The sequence below is a fragment of the Myxocyprinus asiaticus genome, chromosome 16, assembly GCF_019703515.2.
Source record: "Myxocyprinus asiaticus isolate MX2 ecotype Aquarium Trade chromosome 16, UBuf_Myxa_2, whole genome shotgun sequence".
Taxonomy (NCBI): domain Eukaryota; kingdom Metazoa; phylum Chordata; class Actinopteri; order Cypriniformes; family Catostomidae; genus Myxocyprinus; species Myxocyprinus asiaticus.
Genome location: NC_059359.1, coordinates 22,478,428 through 22,504,661, shown reverse-complemented (window position 1 = coordinate 22,504,661; position 26,234 = coordinate 22,478,428). Strand labels below are relative to the sequence as shown.

The 26,234-nt window shown below is 40.3% G+C and overlaps 2 protein-coding genes across 6 annotated transcripts; one reads left to right on the top strand and one right to left on the bottom strand.

The window, feature by feature from the left end:
* Positions 1–182: 182 nt before the first annotated feature.
* LOC127454452 (Golgi-associated plant pathogenesis-related protein 1-like) lies at positions 183–13,217 on the top strand. 3 transcript variants are annotated; one of them, XM_051721652.1, is made up of 5 exons: positions 183–554; positions 2,007–2,115; positions 2,302–2,405; positions 3,073–3,150; positions 12,369–13,217. In XM_051721652.1, exons 1-5 carry the CDS (start codon positions 542–544, stop codon positions 12,530–12,532), a joined length of 468 nt encoding a protein of 155 aa, XP_051577612.1. In that variant the 5' UTR covers positions 183–541; the 3' UTR covers positions 12,533–13,217. The 3 variants fall into 3 exon arrangements, with proteins under 3 accessions (XP_051577612.1, XP_051577614.1, XP_051577613.1); XM_051721654.1 differs by lacking the exon at positions 12,369–13,217 and adding an exon at positions 3,256–3,874 and having other exon boundaries at positions 186–554; XM_051721653.1 differs by lacking the exon at positions 12,369–13,217 and adding an exon at positions 3,881–4,668 and having other exon boundaries at positions 195–554.
* On the bottom strand, positions 6,571–26,234 carry LOC127454439 (uncharacterized). 3 transcript variants are annotated; one of them, XM_051721635.1, is made up of 9 exons: positions 25,584–26,220; positions 13,825–18,573; positions 13,246–13,494; positions 11,472–11,557; positions 7,797–7,868; positions 7,548–7,694; positions 7,259–7,390; positions 7,024–7,146; positions 6,571–6,688 (listed from the first exon to the last, which is right to left on the bottom strand). In XM_051721635.1, the coding sequence occupies exons 1-9, from the start codon at positions 25,666–25,668 to the stop codon at positions 6,674–6,676; spliced, it is 5,658 nt and encodes a 1,885-aa protein (XP_051577595.1). In that variant the 5' UTR covers positions 25,669–26,220; the 3' UTR covers positions 6,571–6,673. The 3 variants fall into 3 exon arrangements, with proteins under 3 accessions (XP_051577595.1, XP_051577596.1, XP_051577597.1); XM_051721636.1 differs by lacking the exon at positions 25,584–26,220 and adding an exon at positions 24,728–24,903; XM_051721637.1 differs by lacking the exon at positions 13,246–13,494 and having other exon boundaries at positions 25,584–26,234.

Here is a 26,234-nt window from a genome sequence, read left to right as displayed (position 1 = left end):
TCTAACAGCCTGCCCAGTTCTGAGATATAATTGTCTGAATGGCCGTCTAACACACAAACATTTTTTTTTCTTCAAGTGTGCATGCTTGTGCAATGTGCATGCTCTTGGTTTGGACTTGGTTTTATCTCGATGCTTACAGCTGGAAACAGTAATGCCAACACCCATATATGGCCACATGGCTCATACAGATGATGTCGTCACCATATTCCTGAGCGGAGAATCCCGTCTGCCTTACACCAATGTGAGCGAAAGATAGAAGGTGAGGTAAGAGGAAAGAGAAAGAAAAATAAGATTTTTGTAGGAAATGCTGAAAAAGGAGGCACTTTAAGTATGTTTTATGATGTTTAGAAATGTCTTGAAGTGTCTGCATTGCAGTGGAAGAAAAATGTGATTGCACTAGGTTAAGCTGGAAAAACACAAGATAGAAAGAAAGAGAAAGGGGTGGAGAAACAAGTGAAGTATTGTAACAGCTGCCAGGAACTGTGACATTGAGGGAACTCCACATACAAGCAGGAACACAGCTAAGAGGGCTCTTCTTAACATGGGGAAGTCAGGTAAGTGCACAATTCTCATCTTCTTATCCGTGATACTATGGAATTAATATCTTCTCCAGTCACTGCCATCCTCTGCTGCTGAATGATGTTTTAAGAACACAGGTTGATTATATGCCAGCTTTACCACACTGTGTGTGTGATTGTTAGTTGCTGCGTGCTAGGGATTGTTTGTCCACTCAGTCCTTGCTTTGTTTGAAAGAATAGCATTACGATGTTGGATTGACGCCTCTAGTCTCAAGTCAAACAACAAATGTTGCTTGGCAGTATTCAGAGCAAACATTGTTTGCAATCTTTTCATAAACCTGAATGTTCAAGCTCTGTATAGCTTCACTCAAAATAGACTAACACATGCTTAAAATGAAACTTAAGTAAAATCATACGAAGCAACTTTACTTAAGTTAAGAAAGGATGGCTGTGCCAATGAAACCCAGAAAGGCAGTCGACATAAATATGGCTTAGTGATATTGATTAAGATATGTATGCAAAGGATACCAGCATGATACCAGTGATAGTTCTCCCAAAAATGAAAATTCAGTCATCATATACTTACCCTCATGTTGTTCCAAAGTTGTAGGACTTTTCCCCCACAGAACAAAAAAGGAGACGTTAGGCAGAATGTTGGCCTCAGTCACTGTTCACTTTCATTGTATGGAAAACATTTAAATTTTGCCTACCATCTTACTTTGTGTTTCACAGTAGAAAAAAAGTCATAGGGGTTTGGAACAACATGAGGGTGAGTAAATTTCTTAAGTTGCAAGCAACTATCACGGAACGCAAACAGACATGTATATCTTTTTGCATTTCAGTGATAGTTGAAGGGTGTGCACCCCTAACGAATCATTGTAAAGGAGAAAATGTGATTAATTAATGTGCGACAATGAACAATGAGAAAATCTAGACATTAATTTGAATTCTCAGAGTAAAAAAAAAAACTTTTCTGTGAAAAGTGTTTTAGAAAGAAACTAAAAGTAAAGTAATTAGTAATGTGATTACTTTATAGAAAAGTAATCAGTAAAGTAATTAGATTACAATTGTAGAAATGTAATGTGTTTTGTTGTCGATTACTTTTTTGAGTAACGTACCCCACATTGATCACAAGGCAACCACCCACAACACCTTTGCATTGTGGTGGCAAGCTTTGCATGGGCAAGCACTAATTTTCTTCTAGTTTCAATTTAAAATCTTAAAATCTTGCTCAGATATTTAGACTATCTGGTTTATTTAATCGTTCATCTTGTACTTGATCAAGATCATAATTTAAGTTTCTTGGGTGAACTATCTCTTAAATAGTCAAACTAGTCAAAGTAATTGCAGTCTAACTATAGTACTAGTGTAAAGTAATAGACTTTTAACTTGCATTGTTAGTATGGATGTCAAGGCTGTACATCTGTTGTGTTTGTTTTATTCTCACAAAGACTAAGAGAAATTGTTATGCTTTCTAATTTCTTGTAGCCTCCAGGCTTTTTTGTGAGGAGGTGCTGAAGACACATAATGAATACAGGAGAAAGCATGAAGCCCCCCCTTTAAAACTCAGCAATAAACTGAGTCATGAGGCAGCACGGTGAGAACTCTTCAGGGACCTATCCCATCTGTTTGTTCTGCTGTTTGCTTTTTAAAGGGATAGTTCACTGAAAAAAATAAAAGTTCTGTTGTTCCAAGCCCATCTGTTCCTTTAAATCTACCTTTTTTTAATTTTATTTTTTATTTCCCTTTAGTTTGTTTGTGTTCACATGCATGTGTTTTATAGATATGCTGAGAGTCTTGCTAGCACCAGGATTTTGAAGCACAGCGCTGAGTCTAGCAGAGGAAATTGTGGAGAAAATTTAGCTTGGGCGTCTTATGATCAAACAGGTTTGAACCCATGTGTGTCCATTTCATGTTTCCTGGCACCTCTCATAGAGAGTTGCACAATGTGTGTCTTAGATAAAGCATTATTTCTGACTGCAAACACATGATTACCATTGATCCTCCTGTAAGCAGGAGCTACTTGTCTGACAAAAGAGACACATCTTGTTTATGGATGGGAGGCTTGTGTGGGCTGCTGCATTTAGGGGGTTGTATGAGATGTTTACACACCAGGTTTTTATATTCAAGCCAAAATATACAGTACCTCCTCTCAAAGGGTGTTTGCTCAGCAAAGGTGTTGAAAAGTGATCAGATGTAGGGGGTAGGATCTTCTCAACAGCTGGGACTTATTATGCATCGACTAACTCTGTTCGGCCTTAAGTTGATTACTAAGTGGAATGGAATGTCTGACCAGTCCAGGGTAATTTGTAAAGTGTCACTAGAAGTATAGTGGGTCTTATAAAGTTATGCTTCATGGAAAAGTGAAGGAATCTCTGATGTTCCATTAGATTTACTTTGAAATATTAAAGTTCAGCAGACAGCAAAAAACAAACAAACCTAAAAAATATAAGGAAAGTTTCAAGATGAATCTATCAGTCTTCCACTTTTTGATTACTACACTTCTGTGGCCTTCCTCCTTCACATGAGAATCTCTGTATGTTTGTGTCGAAAGGTAAAGATGTGTCTGATCGCTGGTACAATGAAGTGAACCAGTACAACTTTAACCAGCCAGGATTCTCCTCTGCCACTGGTAAGAATATTTACAGCTAACTAAACATGACATAAATACATACAGAATATAACAGTGCAATAGGAGGTGGTCATATTTTTCTCACTTATTTCTACTTTGTCTCAGATCTGAAGACTATATTTTGCCCCAGACTGTGTAATATTGTATTCTGGATAAGTAAGGGATCATTTAAAATATTTATATTTATTTTTCTTATCTGGAATGATTTAAGTTTTGAGATATGACTCATCTTATTAAAATGAGGCATTCTAAGCCCTCTCAGTCACAGGGAGTTCCCTATAAATCCAGTCGTGAGAAGTCTTTTCCACCATTTACAACTGTTAACTCACATTGCCTCAGCTTACATTTATTTCACATCACCTCACCCCACAAGGGTCTCATTAACTTCAACTGCAGGAAACTAGTATTACAATGCACCCTCACAAGAGGACAGAGCACATTTGAAAGATTTTACAGCAACTGATAAATAATAATAAAAAAATCTGAATTTAAGACTCTATACTGCATCTAAACCTGTAATATGTAGAGGGGAAAACCTCTCCAAGGAAACAGGACTTTCTCACTCCACTCAAATGTTTCCATACTGCCTGGCAGGTTATAAATATTTAACTCAGCAGCACTAACATAACCGTCCTATTAGTCAAACACAAACACTTCCTGACAACCACAGACATTATAATCCTTGCTAAAATGCACATGGATTTATGTTAGAATCGTGTCATTGTTCTAGGTCATTTCACTGCAATGGTGTGGAAAAGCTCGAAGAAAATTGGTGTGGGTAAAGCTGTGGCATCGGATGGCTCTACCTTTGTAGTGGCACGTTATTTCCCTGCTGGCAACATCACCAATCAGGGCCACTTCCAGGCTAATGTCCTTCCCTCTAAAAGCTGATCCAAATGTAGCTGGACACAATGAGAACAAGGGTAGAGATGGAAATAGAAAGAACTGATGAGACTGAGAACGGCTGAATTTGGAGAGTGCTTCACCTGGAGGACGAAACACTATCCAACACAGCAACTGCACTGTGCAGGCTTTGGTTGGGTTAAATACACAAGGCTAACTTGAATAAAAGAAGTTTATATTATTCAAGGCTTTTATTTGCTTGAATACAAGGAGAGCTAATGTTCAACCTAATGCTAGTTACACAGTTAACTGTTCAATAAAACTATATTTTCTAAGTGTTAAGACCTAAGGTATGAACCAGGTCCAGTAATAACAAGTGTAAAAACATTGGTTAACTTTTAACTCTGTGCCAGGTTTCAATGGGAAAAAAAGGGATGCCACAAAAGTATTAAAAATAATTTTATGAATGACATGGTAACATGTCTAACCACATACCTCAGTGTTTCTTTAGGAGCCACATTTCATCAGATTTGTTAAACACTGAATTTTAGTAATGCTCATGGCTTCATGCCATAGCCTGATGATTTCTCAAGCACCAAGTATGAATTTATTTGATAATCCTGCTTGTTTTGGTGTATTAATATGTTATGAATTAAAATCCCAAGTTTAATTGTCTACCACATGTCATGTTTTCATTGAAGGTGGAGTTCAAATATTAGCTTTAATTTGCACAAGTTGAATCCACTCACAATCCAGTTCCAACTGTGTGAACCATAATTTGTTGACCATAAAGCTGACACCAACACAAAAGTACAGGCAAGTTCTGTTTAAAAACATCTTTCTAATATCAGTTTTAACTCTTTAACTCCATTACCAGCTATTTAAATTACCAGCCTATTAAAAATTGCTTATAAATCTCTCATTTACTGTATTATCACCACATTGACCAGAGCTTATGCACCTCGGTTTTTGAGTGAAAAAGCATTCTTTATGGGTTACTTTGACTAAATTTTATTTTCTTATTAAATACCATAAGAAAGCATCTGTGCTATAAAAATTACATACTAGTTTGTTTTAATTTTTAAAAAGGAAGTTTGTTTTGGAGCACTTTTATTCTGTAAGAAAATGGCAGACAGTCACACTTTGGTGTTCCTGGTCAGAAATGACCGGCCATAAAAAATAATGGGTAAGATCACAAAAATTGACTTTTATTTTTAAATGAACCAGGCCAAGTGGCCTAGTGTCATGATCAAGGATGTGATCAAGAGCCTCATGCACAGAGAACCACTTGGCCATTGTGCTGCACAAAGTGAATGATGAGCAAGGCCCTATGAGGCTTTATATACCTTAGCTGTGGGAAAGCTTCTGTATATTAGTAAACATTGATCTGCTGCTTTGTGAGAGAATGAAAATTCCCAAAAACATTGTCATAATATTTTGTCTGAAAGGTGTGATGAAAGAAAGATTCTATTGGAAAAGGGTCACTGTGGGGCAAAGAAAGGTCAGGTGTGTGTGAATGTTGGATGGATGAATGGATGTTGGATAAAGTTCAGGATAGGATAAAGTTAATCTGTGAATAAGAAAGCCTGTACTACTTAAGAGAGTTTGTGTGTGTAATGTTGGATGGATGTTGGATGCAGTTCAGGGTAGGATAAAGTTCATCTCTGGAAAAGAAAGCATGTAATAGAGTTTGTGCTTATTCGTGTGCACGTGTAAGTGTGCATACACAGGTCTGAGGCCTTTATGTTTGCAACGTATGTGCTCATCTAATGGATGAACATGCTCCTGAACACTAACTGTTTGTCTTATTTTTGATCTCTCCCATTAATTTTCAATGGCCGGTCATTTTTGACAGGGAACACCACAAGTGTGACCTTGTGCCATTTTGTACAAAATAAAAGCATTTCAAAACAAACTTCAAGATTAAACATTAAAGCACACTAGTGTGATAAATAGTACGTTTTCTTATTTTAATTAATATTCCCAAATTATCCACAAATCACTCAAAAACCGAGGTGCATATGCTCAGGTCAATGAGGCCTACGATCAGTAAGTTCCAAAAAGAAATACAAAACCTGTGCTAATTTAAAGAAAACAAGTTGACAAAAGATCTAATCCAATATTTGGTTATAATATACCATAATGAGTGATTTATAAGCAATTTTTAATAGGCAGGTCATTTTTGACTGAGAACACCAAAGTGTAACAAAGAGAAAAAGTTTTTTTGGGGGACAATTTGATACCCTGTGTGAGCGAAGTCAGAAAGTTTTAATCCAATAGAATAACATTAACTAGCATTTCAGGCAAAAGAAATTCCTCTTTGGGTCAAAATGACCAGAAGAAAACATGAGGGTTAATTCAATTATAGAATCATCTGCTGGGTGCATAATTCTGATTTTATGCTTGCAGAATAAGATGTATGTAAATATACCTCAAACGATTCTAGAAAACTTCAATCAGATGCAATCCTGAAGGCTTTTATTTCTACAATCTTCTGCTTTACCAACTGAGCCATAAGGCAATATTAAAAGTACGTTCAAATTGTATTATGGCAGGATTTTAAGAAACAAACAGCTCTAGTTTTAAGAGATTTATTTCAGCAGGAGTTTGGGCAGTGCAATATAGCAGCATTACTTGGGGAAACACGCAAAAGGCAGGGAAGATGTCTTTTTTTCTTCTCTTACATAGTCAGCTCCTGAGAACAGACACAAAAGGTGAAATATCAGTATTGCAATCTTCCAATCAGAGCAATTTGTGTGTGTGTGTGGGGCATATTTTTCCTACACTGTGGGTACCAGATGTCCCCACAAGGGAAGTACAACCTGAATTCATGTAAACTGTGGGAACCAGCCAATGGTCCGAGGAAAACAGATGAATAAACATACTAATTAACGTCTTAATGAAAATGTAAAATGCTAATATGTGTGTGTTTGTGTGTGAACTTGTTTCACAAGACTTGGAGGGAATCTAGTGTGAAAGTATTACACTGGATACAGGAACTCTGAATGGTTAATTAAAACAATCTCTCACCATGATGGCGTTGACAATGTCATTCTTATTGTGACGCAGCGCACGGACAGCTTTAGCCCGAGACACATTGGCCTGCGCCATTACCAGCTCGATATCTCTCTGCTCCAGCCCACCCTCATCCAGCTTACAAACAGAGAAAGAGAATGAGATTCAACTTAATGCATTCACTTCATTCAATCAATCATATTTCTCAATGCAGGTTATATTTGCCAGAAATGCAGGGAATATATTTTACCTCCTCTTCTTCTTCACTCTGTTCCTTTATGGTCAGGGTGGGTGTGATGTCTGATAGCAGAGGTGAGGGGTCAAGGGGAATCTTAAATTTCTCCGCCGCTGCCTTGTGTACCTGCTGTGAAAGGTCTTCGATCTTAGAGAGAGAGAGACAGAAAGCACTGATAAACATCAATGGACACTGATCCAATTTTATCTTCATTTCTTAAGATAATCTGTGCCACTGTAACCAGCTTTAGGGAAATATTTGTGCTTATTGCATGTAATGGATATCTTTGATGGGAAATACCAACCTTGGCCTCTCCGAAGACTATGTAAATATCTGATGCAGGACTTTTGAAAACATCTGGGCGTGTAATAACAAAGAGAATGTTCTTGGACTTCCGAATGGTGATACGTGTCACTCCATGGATCTGTTTCAGGCCAAGCTTTGACATTGCCTTGTAATGATAACAATTACATAGAGAAAAGTCAGAGATTACCTGCACAATATGGTTGCATTAAATCAACTGTGTTCTCTTTGATGTGAAGTACAGCCTCACCTTTCGTGCTTTCTTCTCACTTCGACTCTGTTTAGCTCTGCTCACTGAATCATCAGCAGGAGAGTCTGGTAACTGAGAGAGAAAGAATTAAATAAAAAGAGAATATGTAAGTACATAAACACTGTCCATTCAGTACACTAAACTACATTTAATCATTGCATAAAATACAGGTTTAGTTTGACTTGTTTACAATGCAGCATAAACAAGTGTACAGTATGTTGGACTCAAGATGGCGCCGAGTATGGCTGCTGCGTTGCGAGCTCCGACACAACATGGCAGTGTTTTGTTTGTTTTGTTCACAATTCTTATGTTTTTTGTCTTGGATGTTTGTCTGCCTTATTGTCTACGACAGACAAACACTTTTGGACATTGGTTCAGCAATTTCACACCGTAAACTGGACTTCAGATTCCTCAATGCCGACCCGCTGTTTACAAACACGCAAGCGGAGCCTTTGTCTGTGCTGCACCGCCGCGGAAACGCAGGAGGAAAAGGGGAAATAGAGCCGGCATTCTCATCAGAGTAAGATGCCATGCAAATCGACCCCCGCTACCCAGTATTCTACTGGCAAATGTTCAGTCTCTGGATAACAAGCTCTGCGAGCTGAAAGCGCGGATCTCTTTCCAACGAGAGACGAGGGACTGCTGCATTATCTGCCTTACAGAAACTTGGATGTCTGCGGAGATTCCAGACTCAGCCATTGAACCCGCGGGGTTCTCCGTGCACCGAGCGGACAGAGTGAAAGACCTCTCAGGTAAAAGCAGAGGTGGTGGTGTATGTTTTATGATCAACAAATCCTGGTGTGATCAGAGGAACGTACATTCTATCAAGTCTTTCTGCTCTCCTGATCTGGAATTTCTCTTGCTTCTGTGTCGACCATTCTGGCTACCGAGGGAATTCACAGCGGTCATTATCACTGCTGTGTACATCCCGCCACAAGCCGACACAGACCGGGCACTCAAGGAACTGTATGGGAGTATAAGTGAGCAGGAAACCGCGCACCCTGAGGCCACGTTCATTGTGACCGGGGACTTTAATAAAGCTAGTTTCAAATCAGTCGCACCAAAATACCACCAGCACATTAGTTTCAACACACGAGGGGACCGGGTTTTGGACCATTGCTACTCTCCCTTCCGGGATGGCTACAAATCCCTCCCCCGCCCACCATTTGGCAAATCGGACCACTCTTCCATTCTGCTTCTGCCCGCTTACAGGCAGAAACTGAAACAGGAAGCACCCACCCTCAGAATGATCCAGTGCTGGTCGGACCAGTCAGACTCTATGCTACAAGACTGTTTTGATCACACGGACTGGGAGATGTTCCGGTCCGCCTCCGATCACGACATCGAGGTTTACGCTGATAACGTAATGTGTTTTATCAAAAAGTGCATGGAGGACGTAGTTCCAACCAGAATAATATGGATCTATCCGAACCAGAAGCCATGGATAAATAGCGATGTTTGCGCGGCACTTAATGTGCGGACCTCCGCTTTCAATTCCGGGAACGCGAAGGAGCATAAACAAGCCAGTTATGCCCTCAGAACAGCAAAACGCCAGTACAGGAGCAAGATTGAAGGACAGTTTAACACCACCAACTCTAGAAGCATGTGGCAGGGAATTAACATCATCATGGACTTTAAAGGGAATAAAAACTCCGCTGTGAACACCACTGCCTCGCTCCTGGATGAGCGAAATACTTTTTATGCTCGTTTTGAGGGAAATAACACCGCCCTCGCGGAGAGAGCTCTTGCGGCCGAAGCTACAGAGGTTAGTTCACTCTCCGTCTCTGTAGCGGATGTAACCCGATCCTTCCGACGGGTGAATATCCGCAAAGCTGCGGGCCCAGACGGCATTCCGGGCCGCGTCAGAGCGTGCGCGAACCAGCTGGCTGCTGTTTTTACAGACATTTTCAACCTTTCCCTCTCTTTGTCTGTAGTCCCCACATGCTTTAAAACATCCACATTTGTGCCTGTTCCAAAGCAATCAAAAATAACTTGCTTAAATGACTGGCGTTCTGTTGCTCTGACCCCCATCATCAGCAAATCCTTTGAGAGACTAATCAGAGATTACATCTACTCTGTGCTGCCTCTATCTCTTGACCCATTGCAGTTTGCTTACTGCAACAACCGCTCCACTGATGATGCCATTGCATCTACAATACACACTGCTCTCTCCCACCTGGAAAAAAAGAACACTTATGTGAGAATGCTGTTTGTAGACTACAGCTCAGCATTCAACACCATAGTGCCCTCCAAGCTAGATGAGAAACTCCGGGCTCTGGGCTTAAACAGCTTGCTGTGCAGCTGGATCCTGGACTTCCTGTCAAGCAGACGCCAGGTGGTTAGAATAGGCAGCAACATCTCATCACTGACCCTCAACACTGGAGCCCCACAAGGCTGTGTTCTCAGCCCACTCCCGTATTCCCTGTACACACATGACTGTGTGGCAACACATAGCTCCAATGCCATCATTAAGTTTGCTGATGACACGACAGTGGTAGGTCTGATCACTGACAATGATGAAACAGCCTACAGAGAGGAGGTGCATGCTCTGACACACTGGTGTCAGGAGCACAACCTCTCCCTCAACGTCAGTAAGACAAAGAGCTTGTGGTGGACTTCAGAAGAAAAGACAGAGAACACAGTCCCATCACCATCAATGGAGCACCAGTGGAGAGAGTCAGCAGCTTCAAGTTCCTGGGTGTCCACATCACTGAGGAACTCACATGGTCCATCCACACTGAAGTCGTTGTGAAGAAGGCTCATCAGCGCCTCTTCTTCCTGAGACGGCTGAGGAAGTTTGGAATGAACCGCCACATCTTCACACGGTTCCACACCTGCACTGTAGAGAGCATCCTGACTGGCTGCATCTCCGCTTGGTACGGCAATAGCACAGCCCACAACCGCAAAGCACTGCAAAGGGTGGTGCGAACTGCCAGGCACATCATCGGAAGTGAGCTTCCCTCCCTCCAGGAAATATATACAAGGCGGTGTGTGAAAAAAGCTCAGAGGATCATCAGAGACTCCAGCCACCCGAGCCATGGGCTGTTCTCACTGCTACCATCAGGCAGGCGATATCGCAGCATCAGGACCCGCACCAGCCGACTCCATGATAGCTTCTTCCCCTAAGCAATCAGACTTTTGAACTCTTGATCTCCCACGATCAAAATACATCAGCACTGCACTTTATTACTCTTACTCTTATATCTCACACCGGACTGTCATAAATTATATTATTATTATATATATTCCCTCTTAACAACTTACTATCAACCGACAGCCTGAATGTCAATACAGTACAATACAGCCTACTGTACATTCTATATATAATTTTTTATTTTTATTGAATAATGTGTATCTATATTGTGCGTATTGTATACTGTATAGTGTATGTTATTTGTATATTGTTGTGTGCAATTATGTGTACATTAGACTTTAAATTGTGTTGTGTTAATCTGATGTTATTGTAAATTGGTATATGTCTCATCGCTGTCACGACTGCTATATTGAACGGAACTGCACCCAAGAATTTCACACACCATTGCACTTGTGTATATGGCTGTGTGACAATAAATGTGATTTGATTTGATTTGTTTACTGATGCTTTTTGCTTATGTTCTGCATTGCTGGACATCTTTACTGCAGTTTATAAAGATGGTTCATCAATGAGTTGCCCACCTGTGGGTTTGAGGGTCTCAGCAATGTTCCAATAGGTTCCTCTAGCTCAGGCACTGAACCATCACTATCTGTTTCATTACCAGAACCTATTAAAGGATAAAGAATATTAAACAGAGGTATAATCAATACAGAAATCTGATATATGGAAATGTATGTAAAATATATAATATGCATGTTCATGTATGGTTTTCACAGATTATATATAAAAAAGTCAGATATTAGTACATATTTGCAACATATATTTCAAAATACTACAAAAATGGAAATATGTATAATATATAATCAAAAATGTTATACAAATGTATAAATTTCCAAAGCAGAAAAAAATGCTTTGCAGAAGTCAATAAATAAGGTATTTAAAGGAGACCTATTATTGCCCTTTTTACAAGATGTAATATAAGTCTCAGGTGTCCCCAGAATGTGTCTGAAGTTTCAGATCAAAATACCCCATGGCTCATTTATTATACCATGTTGTAAATGCCTCTTTTTGGGTGGAATCAAAACACGCTGTTTTCGTGTGTGTCTCTTTAAATGCAAATGAGCTGCTGCTCCCCGCCCCCTATTATTATACAGACAGTAAGCGTAAAAATAACGACATAGCTCTGTTCTCCGTGAATACAATCAGAGACAATGGCAACTTTAGCTGCATTAGCCGTGGAATCAGCTAACAGGCACATTTGGAAAGGCGATTTGCAAACATTAACAAAATAGTTCGATACTAAAGCTGGAACACGAACAGTTGGTACTGATCCATACTTGAGAATCAAATATTTGGAAAATCCTGCTTTATATTTGTGGCAGCGGGGGCGTAGTCGAGTGCCCGTCCGGAGAGAGAGAAAGCAGTAAGGGCGCTTACACTGGAGCTAAATTATGTCTAACACCTGTCTCTAATTCCAGTGAGCTGGGGAGAGCGGCATATAAACAGCCACGCCACCGTCAGAAGCAGAGAGAGAACGACACGTCAGTCCAGTGTTGGCGTGTGTCCTGAATGTCAAAAAGCTGCATGTCTTTTAAGATGTTTATGTTTATGGAGAGTTTTTGTTATTGGTGAAGCTATCTGAGTGAACCCAGGAAAACACTAGAGAGAGTGTACAGGCTGTGCAGAGGGCAGAAAATAAAAGCCTTACTTTGACGGTGTCTGAGCTTCCCGACTCGTCCTTTCCCGTGCAACCTTCACAATATTGATCCTCATTCACAAAGCAGTCCGGTGTAAAATGATTTAAACAAACAAATGAATTTTTGTATGTTTTGGGGCACATTTGCTTAAAAAAAAAAAAAAAATTGTCCACTGCGTCTTCAGTGGCTCTGATGCTGGGAGTACATGAAGACTCTTATGTTCACTTATGCAGCCAACAACAGAACACTTATGATGCTTACGAAGCTGAGACATTATTCTTCTCACTGTAGCTGCTCCAGCATGGAAAAAAAATGGCGGATTGTGTGTCGATCACTCAGGGGAGGATCTATGATAATAGGGTGGAGTCAGTCACCAGTCGTGGGCGTGGTCTGCTCAAAAGTGACATCACTTTAGAGCAGAAACAAAAACCGATCATTTTGGAGACACTGTTTTTGATTAATAGAAATATAAGAAAGAGGAGTGGGTGGACTTATAACATTGTAGGGTGGTTGTGTACACACTGCCGACTCACATTTATGTTCAAACACCATGTAAAAGTGAATTTTGCATAATAGGTCTCCTTTAAAGAACGAATATACAGTATAAGAAAGATGCTAAAGCTCCTGTGGCTAAAACAGATTATGTACATGTACATACTGTTCTTTTTGAAGGGAAGATCCACATCCTCTGGGCTTTTTGATCGGTAGCTATTTGGGCACACATCTCGTTCTATGTTTTGCCGCTCTGCTTGTGTTTGAGATTTTACCAAGGAGCCTGGTCTTGGACTGATGTGAGGTAGGGTCTCTCTTTCACCTGACTGATTCAATGACCTTTGGGCATGGGTACTGTCTTTTTGTCTAATGGATGTTGTGGACTGGGCCTGTTCTGTTCGGTGTCCTTTACATACTACAAAATAAATAAATAAATAAAAACAGGATATGTAAAACATTTAAATACCAGCCCTTTCTGGGATGAAACATGAAACACATCTGTAACACTACCAGCTTAAGCCAGCTCAAAGTGGTTTGCTGCTCTTAGAAGAAATTTGTTTACTTGTCAGCTGTTCAAACTGGCTGACCAGCTGAAAATCAGCTTGGCTAAGCTGGGAGACAGACAGACCCGTTGAAGACTAGCTAGATTAGCATAAATCAGCTAAGACCAGCAAACCATCTTATGCTGGTTTAAGCAGTTTTTTTTTTTTAGTTCAGCAGGGTAAACAAACAAACTAAAGTTTACCTGGAGGGTTCTCATGTCTGCATGGCTTTGGCATCATGACCGATCTCTCACTCTCATGATGGCATGTGTCTTGAATAGGAAGCAAAATTGGTGTTTGTTCCTCTGATTCCCATGCTTCTAATTCCATAGTGCTAACTCCAGTGGATTTAAGGGAACTTTGAAAGTCAGGTGGGCTGGGTTTGTCATCTGGAGCTAGTTGAGTATGCGAAGAGAGAGCAGATGTTTGGGAGATGTCATGTGTGGGCTGTGACTCCTGTATGGGGGTAGAGAGGTCCTTCTCCTGGACAACTGTGGATGTACATCTGGGAGAGACCCTGTCTTGTTCTGTGATGTCTCTTGTGGTTTCTGTTAAACCTACTATACTGTTGGAAAGTTCTTTGTGCCCACCATACCTTGTAAGGTCTGTTATCGGAGTTACAACCACTGACTCTGTACAAACAGAAACTGTTTGATCAATAGATCTAGAGTCAGGGGAGTGGAAAATTGATTCTTCTGGTGTTTGAAAAGGTTCAGTGTTCCCTGCTATAGAGACATCCTTTTTTTGCAGCGTTTCAGCAAAAACCTCTCTCAATGAAAGCACATCAGAGCTTGATGCTTGATTAGCTGTAGCCTTCATTTCCCTCTTTTGGGACTGGATCTTTTCTTTATCCTTCGAGATTGAAACGGCAAGGTTGGTTTCAAGGGCATCAATTACCTTTGGTGTGGCTTGACTTGAATTAGCATTTTGCACTGTTTCTGGTGTTGCCTCATCTTTCTCATCAATAAGAGCTGATTTATGTGAACCTTTATCATTAAGCTTTGTGTTGCTCTCCAGAAATTGAATTTTCTCTTTAAACTCTTGTGCCTCTCTCTTTAGACATATTTTCGATCCCTTGTCATTGTTTCCCTCATGTGTGACAAATTCACCAGTCTTCTGAACCTGAGAGCCAGCTGTAGTCTTCTGGTCTTGGAGTTGTCTGACAGTTGTTTTAGCTTCATCATTTAAATTTTCATTTTTGATGTTTGCCTCCACTTGCCTTACTTCCTGCCCTACTGTTTCATTTGGAGCCCCATCTTCAAAATCTGAAGTTTTCTCTTTATGTGCCTTAGATATTTGTTGGAGTGTTGCTTCTGAGGTGCCAACCATCTTTACATTGGTTGATTTCTTTCTGAGTGTAAAATTGCCAAATGATCCCCCTTGCAAGTTAAATGTGAGCTTGTCTTCTGAGACAGTGTTTGTTCTACTAAGTTGTTGAGAGTTCGAATGATACTGATTTGAAGCTGGACCAAGATTGTCTGATTGGTTTGAATTCAATGTATTTGTAGTAAATCCACTTTGTTCACGGGAAATGGTCGATGTTGAAACAGGGACCTTGTCAGGTTCTAGACAAGATTTGTGATCCTGAGACATCAGTTTAGAAATTATTTCAGCACTTCCATCCCTAAATGTGTCTGAAGACAAATTCTCTGGAATGTTAAAGTCTGTGTTTGGAGTCGTATCTTTCACATCTCTCCCATCATCTGAAAGCACATTCAACGTAAGTTTTGATGGAGCACCCAAAATTAGGGGTGTGCAAGTATTTTTGGGATCATTCCATGATGTCATCAGACCCTTATCAGAACTGCAATGTATGAGTGGATTGCTCTCTGGATTTTGAAGGTTATTTGCATCATCCTCACCCCCTCCTGCCTCTGAAAGATCCTGAATGGATCTCCAACTGGCAATGTTTGACTCAACCATGGCAACTTCAGTGTCTGCCATCTTCTCATGGAGGTCACAGTATCTATTGTTGTCCTCACTGTCACCCATGATGTCTTCTCCAGCAGCAATGTTATGAGCAACAGACAAACCCTTACTGTGCACTGATCTGGCTATCGCACACATTAGCAGATTTTCAGCCTCAAAGTCACAGCATTCACCTAAAGACAAGGGGTTCCTTGGTGTCCAACCCTCAGAGTAAAATTCATTTTCTGCCATGTCAGAGTTCTCTTTCTTTGGTGAAATGACAAGTCTGCTGTAAGTGGAGCAAGACATATTTGAAGAGCTGTGGTTTATATCATCATTGCCATGCTGATTGTCTGTAAGATTTTCTTGATTCATGGAACGTTCAAATGGTAGAACATCAGCTGGAGTTAAGTTATCTGGTACATCAGACAGTTCAGGATAGGCACAGACAGGAATGTTTGTGGGGCTGCAGTCATCAAGGTATGTTAGGTGGGGGTCTCCCTTATTTAGGTCATTGGTTGCCATTTCAGCCAGCTGCACTGATGTGTCAATCAATTCCATGCTATTTCCATTTTTCGTATCCAGTTCCTGGTTATCGTCTACATTAGTCTCGTAGCATATGTCAGCGGCTGTGGCACCTTCCACACAGGAGTCAATTTGACTATATTTTCCTATGTCTTTGTCTTGATCAACTGATGTTGGATCATTGGTGATGATCTGCTGTCCTTTCTCTTCAGTTACTGTGACTTTTGAGGGATCTGTTCTTTGTTGGCCTTCCTGCTCTATTATTTCAATATTTACAGTTAATCCTTCTGCAAGCTCACCCTTTGTTTCTGAGATTTGTGGTGTGATTATGCTTTCATCATGCGCATTGCATTCTGGTAGATTTTCCTGTGATTCTACATTTGGAGGCTCAGATGATCCAGAGGATATCTCCATTTCACTCTCTCTGCCTGAGGATTCTGATTTGGCATGGCTCACTGACTGCACAGGTTCATCTGGCCCAGGAAAATGTTGGGCAAGTTCAGCATGCTTCTCTGTGCTATACAGGTGGTCATCGTCATCCCCGTTAAAAGAAGTGGAATCAATAGACTCCTCTGTGTCATCCTGATAAGCAAAGGACTCATCTACTCCCTCATTTATCGAGTTCTCTGAAAGTGAATTTAGGAACGATGCTGAGGTGTCATCCTCAATTGGGTCTTCAATACCCCTTCCACCCCTCCAATCTGCCTCTTGCTGTTGTGCATCGTTGTTGTGATCCACATCTTTATCATCATCATCAACACCATTATCTTCGTCCTCCTCCTCATCACACTCCTCTACATCTGCTTCCTCCTCTCCAGCAGCATATGCATCTACATCGTTCCCTTGCTCATCATCTGTAGGAAACAGTGTTATCTCCATGGAATCAGCCTGGAATATCAAGCTTCCGTGGAAAGGCAACATGGAGGCAGGAATCATTACATCTCCCCCGGGTCCATCTTCTCTGGAGTAGCCATGAAACAGTGGAGCTGAGGATCCAATCTCAAGATATAAACTGTTATGGCCTATGTCTCCGATCTCTGAAGAGCATTCAACAGGAGTTTTGCTCCCTGTGTCATGTGAGGTAGGCACTGTTGTCAGCCTCTGATTGAGGAGAAAAGAAGTTGGATTCTCCTCTGGTGTTAGAGGGGGATCCAGGCTTGCAAATGGCTCTGACACACAGGCATGGACATCCAGTTCCAGACTATGATGTGGATCATTAAAAGCATGGGTTACACCAGGGGCTCTCTGGAAATCTATTTGCCCTTGAGAGTCCTCAGACACTTCGGTCTCTTCCTGGCAGTCTGTGTTTATCCTGCTCTCATGTGTGGAAGCCTGTTCCATCACCCAACGAGGCTTACAGGTGTCCCTTGTTAGCATATCCACCTCACAGACCACATCTTCAAGCAACTCTGACATATCAGGTTTTGACATGCAAGAATCCTTCTCAGTTCCGATTCGCTCCTCTCCAAACTCATCACCGATCTCTGACAGGGACCCCACGTAGCAAGCTGGAGCCTCTTGCAACTCTGCCTCAGCTGTTAAATTTGGGGAGCAGGAGTGAGAGGTGCTGGAGGTGTATGAGGTCCAGCTGCCTCCCTCAGCCGTGATGTAGGAGCCAGAGGGAGAGGTAGGAGGGGAGCACAGATCGGACTCATCAGCTGGGGAACCAGGACTTTGGCTCGGGCTCCCTGAGCACCATTGTTGCTTGAGATGTGAGCAGTAAGCCATCTTAATGGGAGTGGAAGGGGCTGTATAGTATTGATCAGAATCCACACCTGGAAGAACACCAATGCGTCGTGGGTCAACAACAAAGGGAGGCTCGGAAAATGACAAGGAAGGCACTTTACCTTGAGATAAAGACAGCGGCTCTCCCTCATTGTCTGGGAAAAAAGTACTGCTCTCTGTCAGTTCACCATCTTTCTCTTTGGACTCAAGGACTGGACATTCAAATAACTGACCTATGGTTCTCTCCTGTTCTGGGGTTGAAGTTAAACTCATACCCTGGTCCACAATGGGATTCACCTGACCAGTGTCTAGTTTTTCTTTCTCATCCAGCTCCACCTGACTTTTCTTAAAACGTTCTGAGAGCTGGTGTCCTGAAATAGGTTTTTCTTGGCCTATCTGTTTTCCTAGCAGCATTCCACTCTGTGTCTCCATGTTTCTTAGTAGAGCTTCTTGCCCCATTACTACCCTTGAGTCCATGGTCTCTGGCTCCTGACAGTCACTCTCTATTTCTTCTCCAGTTAAGACTTTAATCCGTTCCATTTTCATAGGACCTCTTCTACAGGCTCCTTTACCAAATCGCCCCGTTGGTCGGATGATAGTTCCAGACCGCCCTTCCAGTTCAAAACTTGCACCTTCAGGCTGTGGACGAGGAGAAGTGGTGGGTTTGGCCATTACTAGACGGGGGCCAAATGGAGTATATAATGGGGACAGTTTGGGAGGGCTGCTGGGAGAAGGACTGGAGACACTGTCAGTTGGAGTTGAGGATGAAGAGCTGGATGTTTGACCAGATAGATCTAAAAGGTTGAAGAATAGAGAAAAACTACATTTAGTTCCTGCATAGATTTACTATTCATGCCCAGATATTATGCATTTTATACATACATTTTGATAAATTTCTGCATGAATACTCTTTGAAAAGAAAGTCTTCATAATATGGTTTAAAGCAAATTCTCATAATAGTTTGATAACGGAGTCTTTACGATAGTATAGAATATTATAAAAATACTAAAATTTTCTTGCTTTGGAAAAGAAATAGGAATTGCCTGATAAAGTCACTTCACACCGTACAGAAGCCACTGAGCTCTTTTTTTTTTTATCCCCCTTTAAGTCTCTTAGTAGTCAATTAAATGTCAGTGTATGAAATATTCAAAACAGTTCTTCAAAAGGTGACCTGAACTGTAGCTATATAAAGTGTTCTAAAGTGGATTGCATACAATACAATCATACAGAGACAGAATAAAAAAAAACTTAATTCCAGTGTAATAAGGCATGACAACAAGCAGAACCATTCAAAATAATTCAAAAGTAATATAATGTAGGATGAGATACCTGTAACATTGCAGGTCATAAAATGAGTAATCTAAAGATATCATGATGGAAACTTTTACTTGACTTCAGGAGAGTGAGTGACAGAAAGAGTGATGTTTACTGAGGAGCATGTTAATGTATGTGTGGTAATTGGATGTCTTTGGGAAACAAGTCTCTTTTTTGCCTATATGGCAAACTCAGACTGACAGCATGGATTTTAAAGGGAGCAAAATAGGCAGTATTGTCAACAGAAATCTCTCTTATTCCTTTCTGGTTTTCTAACACCCCTGCATGCACACACACAATATATTTACATGAAAAGGATAGAAATGTAAAATGTTTTTAAAGAAGCTGGCACAGTGTATGTGTAAGTACATGTGTTCAGAAAATAAAATGAGGAAAAAAAGCAACATGCAAAATGTTTATCAGTCTGTGGGGAGATTCTTAGCATCATAGTTTTGTCAGACAAAGATAGTCATGTAGCTTATTACATTCAGTAGATGCATGAAATTCAGTGACGTTCATTTGTATGCGTGTTGTATATTTTTCCTCAGATGATCTCATTTTAGTCACATTGCCATTAATCTATCATGTTCTCAATTTCATATGCTTAATTATGTGTAAAACATACAATATAATGATGTTCAAAATACAGCAACAGAGTCTGTTGTTGACAAGAGCTTTGACAGAAAGATTTTATAAGATTGTCCTTACAACATCAATGACTTTGAGGCCTACCGCACAAGCTGATTAGCACTCTAAAAAAATCAACAATACTCACACAGGCATAGTTACTGACACAAATGACAAAAGTCAAGTTACGTAGGATTGGGGATATACACATGAAGTCCTGTCCTGTCTTTATAGAGCTGTTCAATTTGTAGTTCTAAAAACATGTTTTCTTTCTGGAATGTCCAATGGTTTTTAAGAATAGCGATTTTTGATTTATAAGTAAAACAATGTTTGTGGTTATATTTACTTAAAGAGAATTAAAATGTTTTGTCCTTTGAATTGCACAGTCATCAAAAGTGAATTTTGAAGCTGTTGTGTGCTTTAAAATCATAAGTTGTTATCATGTTGCAACATAAGAACTACAATTACAGTTTTTGTTATTGACTAATCAGACAAACATTGTAGTCCTAATATATCTTATGTAGCATACAAATTGATGTTATGAATAAACAACTCTATATGCATTTATGTTTTCTTATGTTTCCTTGCTCTATGCTTGTGGGGTTTCTGTGTGTGTTTATTTTTTATTCTGATTTGTCCATTGTCTTCTTTGCCCTTCCCACCATGTGTACCACTCCAAACCACTTCAGGCCTCTATCTTTCTCGTTTGCCTTTGTGCATCACCATCTTATCCCTTCCCTCTTGTTTCTCCTTCTATGTGTCCTAAAAATGTCAACAATGGCCAGATCCATCCTATTGTGTCATAACAGCTTGTATTGTTGTGTGTTCACATCATCCAACCTTTTGAGCTATTTTGTACATATTTGTGCATGCTTGACAGTATGTTTGTGTATGTGTGACAGTAGGTTGATTGTTCTGCTTAGCCATGACACGAAAAGATAACGCCATCTTCTGTTTTCTGCACAAGGCAGCACTGTTTTGGAACTGTATGCAAAGTGATTGTGTGTGTGTGTGTGTGTGAGGAGCCTTTTGTTGCCACAAAAAATCCTTTATGGAACAAAATTACAGAACAAAGTAACTATGGGGCAAAGGAAGTGTGTTGTGTGTGTTTGTGTGTGTGTCTGACCTCTTTCTTGAGTGCCCTCTGCTATCAGACCCCTGCTGTTTGCCAGGTAGCACGAGCATATGCCCTGCGTCTGAAATCGCGTAATGTTGGAATATATACTGTATTTGATGAAGGACACTCTTCTCGGCCGATCCGAGTTAGGGATGGCATACTACCATACTACTCTTACTATTTCTGCCATGAACAGATATAGCAGTAGTAAGAGTAGCATGGGTAGTATGCCTTTCCAAACTCAGCCTACATTCTTTAGGTATGCATACGAGTAGTATGAATAGATTCTGATCATATTTCATCCGGGGACATGGGCATTGACCCGTGACCCGAATATATGATGTAATAACAACAACTGTGAAAATAATATACTCTGTTTTTGCTAAAAATAAGGAAAAACTAATTTTTCCATATATCTTGTTATATAAATCATTACAGTTGAAAAGATCCGTCCGACTTGCGGTTCACCACCATTCTTTTAAATCCAACATTTTGAACGTAACGTCTCTTAGCTCCTGAGGGATTATGGCATAGTAAAGTGTCCAGTCGATCTGCACTTTAGAATCTCGCCAGAAATAGTAGGTCATCCAGATATTTCTTGTTCACCATTTTATGAATACTGAGGATTCTGACATGCTACTCCATTGTAGGGATGCGTGGTATACCAATACTAACGAAATATTGTGATACCAGATTTTTTTAAGCTGTACAATATTATCTTGTTGCTAATTTCGGTATCATATTCCAGTGTAATGCTATTAGAAAAATTTTACAGAATGTGAAATTGTTTAGATGAAAACAATGACAATTTAACAATATGGCCAAGTGTGGTCATTGAAAAGCAGAAGGATGTCATTTAATTAAACAATATACAGTCTGCATGAGCTGCACGTTGGGTGAAAACCACATGACTGCTACGGCAGCTGATTCAAAAGAAGGGCAAATCACAGTACACGTTTGAACCCAACAGAGTCACACTGAACCGTATACAGATGCCAAGCGCACACTACATGACTTGCAGTCAGTGCCCAGCGGCTCACATTCTTGTTATCCGTCATGCTGGTGCGCACAATACACGACTGATCGCAGACTGGTTGTATCAATTACATGAACATTTGTCCCCGACTAAGGCCCTGTGTACACCTGGTATTAAGATGCATTTTGGGTGATCCAATCACAAGTGTACAAGTGAGACACATCACTGTTACACCAAGTCGTGTTTTTTGACCAGTTGTGTTTAGATTTCGAGGGGAGAGTCTCTGATTTCATGAGGACATAAATCAATCATTGCAGTATTATGAGGAAAGATAATAAAGCGCAAAAAACAGTTTTTCTTAAAGGGATATTTCACCCAAAAGTAAAAATTCAGTCATTGTTAAATCTAATGTATTATTTAGGTGAAACTCTTGACTGACCATTGCTGTCCTGTGCACGTTCATGAGAGTGCACAAGAGCAGCAGTTACACTGCAACCTCTGACAAGATGTTTCCCTTCAACCGGACCACAATCAATATTAATAACAGAAAACCACTCAAACCACAGAACAAAACTTACAAAACATGTCTGAAGAGTTTGTAGTCAAAGAATGAATGAATCTATGCCCAGCCTTATCAATAGGTATGTCTCAATTAGCTCCCTAGTTCAGTAGTCAGGGCATTGATCAGGGAGTCGGCCATTTCTAGGGCTGTCTTAATCGCAAAATCGTTCCAGTACACTGAAACGTTCGCTCCCTAAAAAATCCCACAATTCACCATAAAAACCAGGGAGCAGTGTTGCTCACTATGTTCCCTTACTGGAAATGTCGTCATGTCTTCTGAAGACTCTTAAGATGATAGAAGACTAGCACAAGTGTAAATATATGTCAAAGCCTTATTTTCTCTTTTAAAGAGATGTTGTTTGTAATGTCTTTTATTCATGATCTTGAAAATGAAAAAATCTTTTAAATATTAGAGTTGTTAAAGTAGGCTTAAAATATACTCCTTTATACTTTTATTTCTGTATTTAATGTAATTTATCTTTCATAATAACACTGTACATTTTAATATCTTCAAAGAAAATGAACGCTAGTGTCATTCATACAGCGATGGATAGCTGCGCTTGAATGCACAAGCTCTTTTTCGTGTCGCAGGTAATTGAGTCATAAGTGTCCCAATGTTCAGTGGATGAACACCCTTGCCAGTGCACGAATTCATGTTCACCATATACTAATCACAACATAGGGAGCTAGGGAGCTGATTGAGACGTACCCAAAGTCTTTCTAGCAAGTCAGTCCACTGGCAGCCATCTTTGGAACACTCCCGGGAAGCTATTTCCAGTGTATGAAAGTGCAGCTCCTATCTACTTGAATGGGGAAAGACCAAAATCTCCAAAATGGTTGGTCAAGATTCCGATCAAAGAACATATTTCAAATCAGTGGTAAAATATGACAACTCTGGAATCATAAATTGCGCTTCTTTACCTCAGATTACGGTAAAAAAAAAAAAAAAAATTATGGCATTTATTGCTAATGCGCATGCATGTTCTCGAGTTGATTGACAGGCGATGTCTGTATCTAAAAGGTGATTGGCTCTTTTACCTGTAAGGCGGGACTTCCTTTCTACATCCGTTGACTGCTGGGGATTCCAATTTTTCCCATTCATTTTAATAGGCCCGTCTCTGCTAAATAGCCTCTGGTCTTATTTTTTTAATCGGAGTACTCAATCAAATGGAGAGAGATAGAGAAGGGTTTGATCTCTGTACCGGAGATGCTTATTAGGCTACAGAGTGGGATACATTGTTCAGATTTAAAACAAAAATACTAAAGAGACTTATAAAACTATAGCTGAGTGGCTCACTGAAGACAAGCTCTGATTGATAAAAACAATGCTGTTGTCCTTAGAGGCAAGAGTAATGATGAAACATCTCTGATATCTTAACACTGATTCCCCAATGGAAGGTACTGTCAACAGCAGCATAGTACTTGCAAATAAAATACAAATAAATAAATAAAATACAAAAAGTAACTATTACTTTCAGCCTGTCTGTATCTTGTGGGTTTTGTATGGAAATGGCCTCATTAACGCACACATGGTCAATAGGAACCACACAGAGCGCATTAACAAAGACAAATTAACCCCCCTTGTCTGCCTGTCTAATGCCTGACCTGTCTGATTCCTTGCTATATATGTGATGTAATGACCAGGACTGAATATAAGCAGGGAAACCAAACCAGATCAACATCCTCTCAGCTTATCTAGCCCTTATATTGCCAACAGATTTTTTTCAATTAGTGAGTGTCTTAGTTTCAACCTCTTCGTACTGCATTTAAATATTTATAAAGCAGTTAAAAATCAATGAAATATGAATAAACCCATTAAGTGAAGAAATGGAAATCACTTTATTTCTAATTCACTTTATTATATATAGCATTTTTAGGAAAGTTTTTTTTTTTTTTCTTTTTCCAAAGCATCTTGACAGAAAGGACTGATTGGGCTTTTCTTCTCTGAGCATGCAGAAGTAATTTTTATACATGGTAGGTACATTTTAATGCCAACAATATAAATTATAAGAAGAACTGTATCATCACCAGTGGGGCTTGCAAATAATTCTGCCATATTCCTCACAGCTCTCCAGTACCACACCCTTATCATCACTGAACACAACCTTTACTGTCCCAGTATGCCTCGTACTGTGTTGTGATGTTCGGTTCACCTTATATATCTGATTTAGAGGCAGCATGGACTGAATCAACTCTACAGATTTCACAATCAGGCCCTGTGTCATAGGTCTCTCTACTCCTTTCTTATTAGTTCGGTCATCTAAAGATAGTGCAGACAAACTGTCACACAATGGGGCTCTCGTTTTTAGGGCAATCTTTCCGCTCATTTAAACACACACACATATATGCTTACTGGAAAATTCCATGCCTTTTTGCAGATTGTGCTTCTTTCTCCAATTAATCAGTGTTGAAGCAAAGTAGCCTGTGTGGAAGCACACAAACAATCACCTAGTAACTATAGTTTGACAAGCTTTCTTCCTCCACTGCACCAAAACTATTAACTCCATTACTGATTAAACAAATAAGTGACCATATGCCCAAATTATAACCACCTTTACTCTTATCTCAAAACACCATAACAAAAAAAACTGCAGTTTATGTTAGAATTAATTTTTAAGCAGTTAATAATTTTAGTTTAGTTCAAATATAAATAGAACATTCTGATGCTCAGAAATGCAACCTGTAATTTGCAAGAGTGTTTATGTGTAATTTTTGCACATAACATTTGGCCATTGTTCCCTCTCTTTCAACAAGCAAACAGAGATACAGTACTCATTTACCCCAGGCATGAAGATCTTATACTAAAGTAACATATTAGATCAAGGTATTTCATGTATCCATGTTATGGGCACCTAAGCACTTGTCCTATTGCGGCCTTGATTCCAACTGATGTTATAACTTGTGGGCCTGAAAGGGATGCTGATTCATGCTACTGTAATTGCTGGCAGGAAGGAGTAGTGTGTGTATATGTATGTATGTATGTATGTGTGTGTGTGTGTGTGTGTGTGTGTACAACAATCACTTTTTGACCATGCTGTGTGATGTTTCTGGGTGCGGCTGACCTCTTCCTTTTCTCTGTCTCCTAGACGTACTTGTCCTAGTGGATTATTTCATTTCCTTCATGCACAAATCCAGCCACCTGCTATTTCCACCTATCTCCTTCGCTGTGCCTGGTATAGCGTGCTGTAGTAAGGTGCGAGTTTGCTCACCTAATCCTGGTAGCTCTGATTGTGAGTCTCCAGAGTCCAGCTGGCCCTGTGATGGGCCGCTGCGATGAGCAGTTTCACCAGGCATATCCGTGTGCCACAGCCTCTGACGCACTCCCTAAATACAGGCTTCAGATGAGAGTAGCCAGCGAACGCAGGAGAGAGAAAATTAGTGTTGGCTGCTGCCTGCTCAGTGCAAAGATGCCGTCCAGTGAAAATACAAGAGGATCCGTGCTCAGTGCGTGTGCGTTTACGTCAGTGAGAGTGAGAGAGAGAGAGAGAGAGAGAGAGAGCTGCAGAGCCACACTGGTTACAGCATGGGAAATCTGAGCGTGAGATGCAGCATTCTCTCTGATTGCGAGAGCGCCCGCCCCAGTCTGATGCTCTCTCTCCTCCTCCCTCTCTTGCCTTCCCTCCTGCTCTTCCTTTCGGCAAGTGGGTCTTGGACAATGATGTCAGCAGATTTCGGTATCTCTTTGGAGGCTGCAGTAGAGTAACACAAAACAGAGCAGAGAGAGAGAGAGAGATGTTGGGAAAAAGAAAGAGGGCTTTTATATGAAATGTAATCTAATAAACTGTTACATAAAAGTCATACTGCAGATAAACAGAGATAGATTTCATTCTTCACGTCTCTCTCTCTCTCTCTCTCTCTCT